An 11,535-nucleotide genomic window follows, 5' to 3' on the forward strand; every position below is an offset into this window, starting at 1 on the left:
TTCGATTCAAAATAAATAAATAAAGGCTTTAGTGTAACTGCCAATGGTATTTCTGCTTCATTCTGCCTGCGCTCGTTAAACGAGGATTAGCCCTCATATGAACGTACATGACGAAGGCACTACCGGTTCGGATCGCGCGTTTGAGCGATCAGGTCAGTTACCTCCTTCAGTGTTTATAAAATGAGCAAAAACCAAACTTCGTTCATTTAACAAAAAAACTTTTTTAGCTGTTAGACTAACGTACGTTATAATTTGAGTTATTTTTAATAAGGATAATATGTAAAGTATAACTGGAGTGACGCTACGGAAAATTTACGCGCGCGGACGCGGAACCTCATCATGCATAGATATGTGAAATGTAGGTAAATGACACAATTTTACATAGACGGGGTTTAGTTTTTAAAGTTTTTTTTTACTGTTTTGGAGCTGGCAATATAAATATTTTTAGACGGTGTTAGTGAATCCTTTAATTTGGTATGCAACACGGCGTCATAAAAAAAGATTATATTAAGGCGCTATTTTGCTATTTTTCCTTTATCTAGTAGATAACGGACGACCAAGCTTATACATACTTATATATATACCAAGGGAACAGATTATACATACTTATATATAATACATACTCTCAGAAGTCAAAAGAAGTGGAACTTCAAAGGGCGTGAAATTTCTAAAACATTTACAAGCTAAAAAGATATACCGTTTGATATAACGATGAAATAAATACGATTATTAGAAAAAACATTAATAAGAGAAAATGAGGCCAAGATTTAGATATTTACTAATTGACAATTTGTTAATGGCTTTGGTAATTTGTTATACGATTTTTAGTGCATGCATATTACTGCTTTATTGTCCTGTTTCTGTACAGTGACCCTTCCTAGGACGGGGAAGTCTTTTGGCTTTAAGATTATGTTAATGGTCACCACCGAGCCCAATTGCCTTTTCTAGGATGAGTATGATTACCACCAAGACCAAGTATTGTTATGACGGCTTCCTACCGTCTGTGATATAGAAAGAAAGAAAGAAAACTCTTTATTTATAATAGACGTATGCTAACCAACTCGCACCCATGAGAAGAGCACCTTTTTCGTTTGACAGTGGCATGTATGGTAGCGCGGACAATCCGTTATTAGTAATTTCACAATAATATGCCTTGCGATGTCTCCGTTTATATTTTGGAATGATAAAATGGCTTCGAGTCTGAAGAGCAACACTTGAAAGAACTTTGCGATCCGTGACTCTGTTCGTCCGCCGTCCATGTATAAGTCCGTAATAACAGGCACCGTAGGAAGTCATTAAACTACACACGATTTGGAGAGCAATGTGGACAACAAGTTTCAGAATGTTATAAAATTTATTGGTAATTGGTAATTTCGAAAATTTTCAAGCCTGCTGATACGAGTATTAGTATTTTAATAAAAACAACTAGTTACAATTTAATTTATTTCAATAAATAACACATGATATAAAGTAACGGCAATCGTTATGACTAAATAGACAATTATTATGAAAATAAAAACACTAAACTTAAAAATACTATTAAAGCATAATTGTCGCTTCCACAATTTAGACGAGTCTAAAGTTATGTATGCTATTTATATAATTTATATAAATTAATTATCTACCAAGAGTTATATTAACCCAAAGAGTGAGAACGTGTTACTTAATACTAGTGATTTTCCACCTTTATCGGCATTTGTAAAAAACGCCTCTTCATTTTCTGACTATCATCATTAGATTCATACTAATTACAATTAAAATACGTTTTACACTTGAGAGAACATCTTGTTATCTCCCTAATCGTCCTTTGAATTAATAATAAAGATAAGGCGTATTATGTCTTATCTATTTAAGGTTTAAGTAGTTCAATATATATAACAGTGTTCATTTTATGACATGAAATTAGTGTCAAGCGTTGCCCAAAAAAAGGTCGTTAAAATTTGTCGACGATTTTTTTTGTGAAACTTTGAAGTTAACGATATATCGATAGTAAAGCGTTTAAATTTCGATAGTGGTTATCGATCTTTCAGGCGTTTGATATTTATATTACAGGGACAACTGATTATAGATTTAGCAACCCTATTGTTACCAATGTTACTAAAACGTTTCTTATTAAGAATCGCAATAATAAGTACACTGTTAGAAACAGTATGCATTACCGGTTATCATGATCTGCCAAAATAAAATAAAATATAACATTTACTAATTAAAAAGTGTAAAATATCACCTTTAAGTAAGTTCCGTAATTCTTTGCGTGACTTATAAAAAGCTCATGAGTATATTTTCAGAAAGTATCGGATATGTTGCGAAGTTTGTCCCTACCTATTGAGACCATAACATTAAAATACAGAAAATAATATATGTAAACAAAATTAAAAATATAACGTTCTATAGGAAAATTAACGTCAGTTAACTAAGGAACTAACCATGTAAAGGAATTTTAATTAATTACGTTAATTACTGCACGGTGTTGCCAGATAACGACATCTATTGACAATTTTGTAAGCTATGTGACCAGAAATATTATAACTTGTAACATATTTAAAATCACATAATATAACTTCTAATAACCGTAACACACATTTTTTAAATACCGTCGCAGTAATTTATTTTTAAATATTTCCATATATAGGTGTTTCGTTATGGGAATGAATATGAAATGATGTATAAATAATAAAAATGAGCAGTGATAGACCGAAAAGATGTTAGATCAGATCTATCTTCTTTTCTTTCGATTAAACGGTATAATCCTTAGGATTCCGTAGCATATCTTTTTACTGTATAAAATGCTTGTGTCAAATATTCATTCTTCTTCTCATTCTTCATTCTTAAAATAGAATAATTATTATAATGTAACGATGGAACTAATTGAGATATAAAGTTTTGAGCGTTGTGTGCTTGGATGCGTCTACTCGACTGGGTGGAAAACCAATGACTCAGCTCTCCTTTGAGTTTCTCAATGTAGTTTCAGGACAAGAATAGAGCTACGGTATTTCCTGCCTGTTGTAAGAGGCAGCTAAGAGGACATTAGCGGTTGCGGGCAGCAAGAGTGCATCGAATCATCATCATTCCGTTGAAACCAACCAAAAGAAGGTGCGAGATGAGTGTAAAATTCTTTTAGGCAGCGGCCGACAGAGAACATGATGAGGATAATGAAGAAAACATCTTGAGGAAACCGGTATTCTTGTCTATACATATACTCAAAAGTTTCCAAAGGTATTCACGTTTCTTATTCTGAGAAGAGACCTGAATCTAGCAGTAGAATAATAATGGGTTGATGACTTTGATGATATGAATTTCCAAGAAAAGGTAATTACCTAATTGTGGCAATCATTAAGTAGTATTTAATAGCAGTTGTTTTATTTAAAACATGGCGTTTAAGATGCGTTGCACCATGTTCTTTTGTATGCACCTTTAACGTTAGCAATAGCCTAACCAGCTGTCCAATCTACGGTTAAGCGATTCGTGGTCATTTAAATAACAAGCATTTGAGGTCCGGTTAACATAACGTGAAAACTAATATTTAACGCTAACCGATCGATTTTTGTCGGTTAAAGCTATTGTTTTTGTCAATTCCCGTATCAGCAGTCGGCGTTGACTAAAAATTGAGGTGACAAATGACGTTCATGCAATATAATTTGGTGCAACACAGAATTGTTACATTCCATCGCTATCGTCAAAGTTATTGTTATAGTTAACTTTAACGAAAACGTCAAGCTTGGTTTTCGTTGCAACCCACCCTCAGAGGTGGTATTTTTAACGGATAGCTGGTTATAAATATTTTACGTTTTACTTATAAGATCCTGACATTGTTACTTATAACGTGAGTATTAATAGTAGTAATAGTTGTAGGGCTTCCACGTTGACCTCGTGTTACGTAGTTATATTTACCTACCCTTATGGATGAAGTCAAACTAACTGTAAGTTGGCTAAGCCACAATATGACTTTAATTATTCAATTTGAAATCACCAGTCAAAATAAAAAGTCAGATCAAAAGAGTCGCTAGGATAGCGTCAACAAAAATGTTCACAATCGCATTTTTCGTTCGTAATTTTCGTAAGGAAAATTCGTTACGAAAATTACGAATGGAATTATAAATTAAAATTGTGGTCAATTTCGTAGAACATTGTTTTAGCAGGTAATTATTTACTTACAAAAACGGAAAACACTTATATCAAAATTAGTTTTCCCGTTATAACTGACTAAATATTTATCAGAGAAGATTGCGAATCTATCTAAGTCAATCAGATAACGATGTGGATGAATGTACTTTATGATCTTAATCCTTCGTTTAATGTGACAATTATAATTTAGATGTGTGCCCCCGATAAGTCTGTTTGTAAGGAATGATAAAAGTGTTACGGATTTTATTGTGATCGACATAATTGAAAAATACTGAACTGAAGTTTATTTGGCTATTATATAAATAATAACCAAATGAACTGGCTGGGAACGCAAACAATATAGAATAATATAAATGTCGTATCATTTATAAAAATATATAAAATACGCATACTAAAAGTAAATATAGAATAATATAGGTAAGAGGTATTGACAGTAGCACAAATAGCTATGAACTAACCTTAGTCAATATTCCTTAATATACCTACTCATTTTAATTTAATTTAAGTAAAAATGTGAAGCTCAGCCGTGGCTTAGAAATGCCTTGGATTAGGTACGAAGGTTGATGTTATACATTGTGGGTAAATTAAAAATATATTGATTTACAGGTATATTATTCCTAAAATTACCCTATATTTGTAACATTATATGTTGGTCTCGTGATAACATAATGTATAGTTGTGAACAACGCACGCGTTTCAAAATAACTACAAATAAACAATTGTACACAATGATACTATAAACTAATTATTTATACTTGAGAATATTTGCTTGGGCAAACGCTGATTTATATCACAATAACATAATGAATATCGCGTGGCATTTAGATAAATGGAATAAACTGTTGGATGGTATCTTATCATATCTTACCTCGCTCCATTTTCGATACTTTGTCTGTTCTTCACTGAACGAAAGACTGTGCAGAACTGACTCCTAACTCTCGGAAGCCTTACATATGCCTGTAATTGTATTAATTCAATTATCTATATAGCCACGTCAGCACCACTTGGCTTATGTGCAAAGTGTCTACATAATCTAATTAACACTGCAATATAGTTTTAGCAAGTTTACACTAATGTCAATTATAATTGCCATTTACGTAGAATGTCGTTAATTTGTCATGATAGTTCGAAATATATGCTGAACTCTAAGAATATATATAAGGTGCAATATAACATAAATAGAACGTGTTTAGTGCATTGATATTATTGTAGTATGGTTACATGCTACAGTAGAAGGGTAGCTTAGATTTCTTTTTATAATAAAGACTAGATGACCCGGTGAACTTCGTACCACCTAATTATGAGTGACTATCTGTACCTCGTGGTTTCACTCGTGTAATTTATGTATTATGTCCATAAACTACTGGTAAATATTAGGAAACTAGATGACCCGGTGAACTTCGTACCACCTAATTATGAGTGACTATCTGTACCTCGTGGTTTCACTCGTGTAATTTATGTATTATGTCCATAAACTACTGGTAAATATTAGGAAATGGCCACAGGAGAACAGAAAAATAAAAAATACAATTAAATAAAATTCACTCTACCTCTCTGCACTCTGTTATTTTTTTACCGACTTCAAAAAGGAGGTGGTTATCAATTCGGCCGGTATCTTTTTTTTATGTATGTACACGAATTACTCCGCCGTTAGTGAACCGATTTTAATAATTATTTTTTTATTGTGTTATTTTTTATTGTAGGTTCTAATGAAATTACAAAGTCAGTTCATCATTGACTATTTAAGGGTCTGATAATGTGGCTCGGAGACAAAATATGTAACTCCTCAACCGATGGGGATATTTGAGTTGTGTTTGAAGATATTTGGTGTAGGAGGTTCTAATGAAATTGTAAATCATTGACTATTTAGTTAGGTTAGGTTGAAACACATAAGACAATATAAAACTAAGCGGGCAGGGCGCGGCAGCGCCCTGCGAGCGGGCGGTTCCAATCAATGTAAATTCAGACCGTACCTTAATTCATGATCACGTTTATACAATTTTATATTGTATTAATATAAATGTTATTATGTCATCACTAAAAAGGGTAAAAAAAAATTTAACAAAAAATACAACCGACTTCTATGTCACTACATAGTAAAAAATAATTCAAATAAATGTTGGTTTAGTACATATTTCTGAAGTCGGCGCTCAATATATTTCGTTCGAATTATTTTTTACTTTGTCGAATTATTTTTTACATAGAAGTCGGTTGTATTTTTTGTTATTTTTTTTACAAACACGCGAAAAGAAGTACCTATAACTTCAATAACGGTTTTTTTTAAAGAAAGTTTATTTACTTATAGTACTCTAATCGGGTTGTGGAATAGCTAAAAATGCTGAAACAGGTGTGTAAATAGAAAGGCGATTTATAACAGTCTTAAGGGTTGATCTAAAAAAAACAAACAGTGACTCAGATGCTTCATTATGTCTTATGATAATTTTCTTAGTGCTCCAAATTAACGGATATTAAATTAAAGTTCCATACCCGATTAAACGACCCTAAAGGCTGATTTTCCAAAAACGGTGAAAAATGTGTTCTATTATTTTGAATCAAAAAGCTAAATTCCAATTTTCATAGACTTTGCTTCAAAATCTGCCGATTTCTAAACGAAGTGTCTTCTAAAGCCAAATGCAATTTTTTACAGTCTTTGCTTCCAAATTAACGGATTTTAATATAAAATTCCAACCCCTACTTAACCAACTTAAGGGTTGATTTTGCAAATATCGTAAAATAGATATTTAATTACTTTCTATCGAAATCCTATCAAATACCAATTTTCATATAGATTTGCATCAAAACTGGGGGACTTTAATACAAACTTTCAACTCTTATTTATTCACGGAAACGCGGTCGAACAGGATAAAAAGTATCCTATGTCCGTCTCCTGGTTCTAAGCTACCTCTCCACCAATTTTCAGTCAAATTGGTTCAGCCGTTGTTGAGTTATAAAATGCTTCACGAAAACGCGGTCGAACGGGATAAAAAGTATCCTATGTCCTTTTCCTGCTTCTAAGCTACCTCTCGATTAATTTTCAGTCAAATTGGTTCAGCCGTTCTTGAGTTATAAAATGACTTCACGGAAACGCGGTCGAACGGGATAAAAAGTATCCTATGTCCGTTTCCTGGTTCTAATCTACCTCTTTACCAATTTTCAGCTAAATCGGTTCAACCGTTCTTGAGTTATAAAATGACTTCAAGGAAACGCGGTCGAACGGGATAAAAAGTATCCTATGTCCGTCTCCTGGTTCTAAGCTACCTCTCCACCAATTTTCAGCCAAATCGGTTCAGCCGTTCTTGAGTTATAAGTGGAGTAACTAACACGACTTTCTTTTATATATATAGATGGCCACAGGAGAACAGAAAAATAAAAAATACAATTAAATAAAATTCACTCTACCTCTCTGCACTCTGTTATTTTTTTACCGACTTCAAAAAGGAGGTGGTTATCAATTCGGCCGGTATCTTTTTTTTATGTATGTACACGAATTACTCCGCCGTTAGTGAACCGATTTTAATAATTATTTTTTTATTGTGTTATTTTTTATTGTAGGTTCTAATGAAATTACAAAGTCAGTTCATCATTGACTATTTAAGGGTCTGATAATGTGGCTCGGAGACAAAATATGTAACTCCTCAACCGATGGGGATATTTGAGTTGTGTTTGAAGATATTTGGTGTAGGAGGTTCTAATGAAATTGTAAATCATTGACTATTTAGTTAGGTTAGGTTGAAACACATAAGACAATATAAAACTAAGCGGGCAGGGCGCGGCAGCGCCCTGCGAGCGGGCGGTTCCAATCAATGTAAATTCAGACCGTACCTTAATTCATGATCACGTTTATACAATTTTATATTGTATTAATATAAATGTTATTATGTCATCACTAAAAAGGGTAAAAAAAAATTTAACAAAAAATACAACCGACTTCTATGTCACTACATAGTAAAAAATAATTCAAATAAATGTTGGTTTAGTACATATTTCTGAAGTCGGCGCTCAATATATTTCGTTCGAATTATTTTTTACTTTGTCGAATTATTTTTTACATAGAAGTCGGTTGTATTTTTTGTTATTTTTTTTACAAACACGCGAAAAGAAGTACCTATAACTTCAATAACGGTTTTTTTTAAAGAAAGTTTATTTACTTATAGTACTCTAATCGGGTTGTGGAATAGCTAAAAATGCTGAAACAGGTGTGTAAATAGAAAGGCGATTTATAACAGTCTTAAGGGTTGATCTAAAAAAAACAAACAGTGACTCAGATGCTTCATTATGTCTTATGATAATTTTCTTAGTGCTCCAAATTAACGGATATTAAATTAAAGTTCCATACCCGATTAAACGACCCTAAAGGCTGATTTTCCAAAAACGGTGAAAAATGTGTTCTATTATTTTGAATCAAAAAGCTAAATTCCAATTTTCATAGACTTTGCTTCAAAATCTGCCGATTTCTAAACGAAGTGTCTTCTAAAGCCAAATGCAATTTTTTACAGTCTTTGCTTCCAAATTAACGGATTTTAATATAAAATTCCAACCCCTACTTAACCAACTTAAGGGTTGATTTTGCAAATATCGTAAAATAGATATTTAATTACTTTCTATCGAAATCCTATCAAATACCAATTTTCATATAGATTTGCATCAAAACTGGGGGACTTTAATACAAACTTTCAACTCTTATTTATTCACGGAAACGCGGTCGAACAGGATAAAAAGTATCCTATGTCCGTCTCCTGGTTCTAAGCTACCTCTCCACCAATTTTCAGTCAAATTGGTTCAGCCGTTGTTGAGTTATAAAATGCTTCACGAAAACGCGGTCGAACGGGATAAAAAGTATCCTATGTCCTTTTCCTGCTTCTAAGCTACCTCTCGATTAATTTTCAGTCAAATTGGTTCAGCCGTTCTTGAGTTATAAAATGACTTCACGGAAACGCGGTCGAACGGGATAAAAAGTATCCTATGTCCGTCTCCTGGTTCTAAGCTACCTCTCCACCAATTTTCAGCCAAATCGGTTCAGCCGTTCTTGAGTTATAAGTGGAGTAACTAACACGACTTTCTTTTATATATATAGATGTAGCAGCCGAGTACGTAGTCCATCAGATGGTGAGTGGCTAGTGCCGGCCATGGACATTTGTAATCAACCCCACATAGGATTAGATAAACCTAACCGACGATGGCCACAGATGCGCTACTACCCTTGAGGGCTAAGCTGGAACGCCTCGGAAAATTATGTCTCCCTTACCATACCCTTCAAACCAGAACATAACAGCGCTTAAAACTACTGTTATGAGGTAGAAATAGGTGGTGCCACCGGAGTTGAACCACAAAGGGTTCTGCCACCTTCATAAAATAATTGAAGACTTACATATGGTGCCCTTTATTTAGAAATATAGCCATTCCAAAAAAATCAACTGAGGCATAAGAAGAGTTCGTGTAATTATTGACCCATAGGCAATATTTTTGTTGCTTTCATGACACTCCTTTTTTTTGTTTACGAGGGGGAAACCTTCAAAAGGTACCCGACGACGTGGGAGCGACGCCGGGTTATATGGGATTTTTACCGCACTAAAACCCTCCCGTGGCCGTCATCAGCGCTTGGTGGAGAACTCCGGGATCTCCGATGGAACACAACCGGAGTCCTCCGAACGCAATGCCCCAATCGGGCTCTTCCCTGGAGGAGCAGTTACGCTCCTCCCACACACCCGGTGTTTACAACGGTATGAGGCCACACATACCGTCGTCCTTTCCGGGGTTACTTGCTGGACGGTTCGAGCTCCCACTCTTGCGCCCGCAACCCTAGAAGCTCCCTTTTAGTCGCCTCTTACGACAGACAGGGGATACCGTAGCCATATTCTAGTACCGAGACTACAGGGACGTTCATGACACTCCTAGTGTTATATTTCTCATTACGGTGGGTGTTCCCTGAATTTCCTTGATGGAGTCCTTTTATTTTTGTTCACAGTGCATCATTTACACGTATCCTTTGTTATGTGAAGAGCTTCGTGCAGGTTCTTGTCGAGTGTGGCACGGTTTTGGTCAGACCACGTGAGTAGACTCTTGGGCGCCTGCCGACCACGTTGCCCGTAACTTTTGTTTGTTCCCGGCAGTTTTCAGTTTTTCTGGCAATGTGACTAAATAACCTCCAGTAAGCATTTCAAAGAAAGTCTAGTTTGCACATCAAGCATAATGACATTATATGATAAATTATTTGATAATCTGGATCTCTTTCAATTCGCGATTATTTACCTACTACGTACTTTTAGTATTATGGTTAATTAATCTTTAAATAACAGCATGTAATTACAAATAAAACATCTACATTCAATAGTAATTGAAAATTATAACTACTTATGTACATTATTGTATTACCCTATTTTAAGATATTTTTGTCATGATAATCTAGTAATTTAAAAAAAATCCTCACGGTTGAGGAAAGTACGCAAGAACATAAAAAAAATTGTGTCGTTATCTTCTTTAATCGTACTGTTTTATCAGCTTGATAACCTAGAAGACGGTAAACATAATCATGATTACGAATTTAATCTTTATCTTTAATCCTAAACGTGAGTCCCCTTTCAAAAGGGTTTTTTTTTTATAATATAGGGGTAACAGACGAGCATGCAGTCCACCTGATGATAAATGGCTACTGCCGCCCATGGACATCTGTAAGCAACACCAGATAGGATTAGGTATTCCTACCTGAGGTCGGCCACAGATGCGCCGCTATCTCTGAGAACTGAGCTGGAACGTTTCGGAATAGTATAAAAGTAAGAGCTACTGCCAATATGCCTGATCAATACGCTGGGTGATTGACTTTTGGAAGACTACACAAAATACATCTGTAACAATTGTTTTTAGTACATTGACACATGCCGCATTCTCTTGTTCTTTAATCCTGACTTGATAACTAATTTTTATAAAGTTTTATTTGTACTACTAGCAGAACCCGCGGCTTCGCCCGCGTAAAAAATATGATATGACATACAAATAACTGTAATTGTAAATTTGTACCTTTAACAATTTTAACGATAAAGAAACATTAATATTTAATTAATAAAATATTTTTTCTCACATTTTTTTCGTCACTGTGTACCTAAATTGGTCAAGCTTTCTTCAAAAACATACACTAAAAGTCTAATTAGTGGACTGTAATGGAAGCTCTTTAAAATATAAGTTTCGTGTAGGGTACAATAATTATTATTTACCGGGGTCTGAGGTTCAAATCCCAGGCACGCACCTCTGATTTTTCAAAGTTAGGTGCGTATTAGAAATTAATTATCACTTGCTAAAGGGTGAACAGCACAGGTTTCCCCACGAAAACATCGTGGGGAAACCTATGAGATTTATAAAAAAAAACAACTCAAAGGTATGTGAAGTCTACCAATACGCACTTGACCAGCGCGGTTG

At 34.4% G+C, this 11,535-nt stretch overlaps 1 protein-coding gene across 1 annotated transcript in view; it reads right to left on the reverse strand.

The window, feature by feature from the left end:
• Positions 1-5,062, reverse strand: part of tan (C45 family peptidase tan) — a 60,570-nt gene extending 55,508 nt beyond the window's left edge. Inside the window, exon 1 of the mRNA XM_073074860.1 lies at positions 4,994-5,062. Within this exon, the coding sequence (XP_072930961.1) occupies positions 4,994-5,003 (10 nt within the window). The 5' untranslated portion in view covers positions 5,004-5,062. The remainder of the gene's footprint in view (positions 1-4,993) is intronic.
• Between the last annotated feature and the right edge of the window lie 6,473 nt (positions 5,063-11,535).

This window comes from Epargyreus clarus, unplaced genomic scaffold, assembly GCF_041222505.1.
Source record: "Epargyreus clarus isolate Ecla_fem2 unplaced genomic scaffold, WU_Ecla_fem_2.2 ptg000007l, whole genome shotgun sequence".
Lineage (NCBI taxonomy): Eukaryota > Metazoa > Arthropoda > Insecta > Lepidoptera > Hesperiidae > Epargyreus > Epargyreus clarus.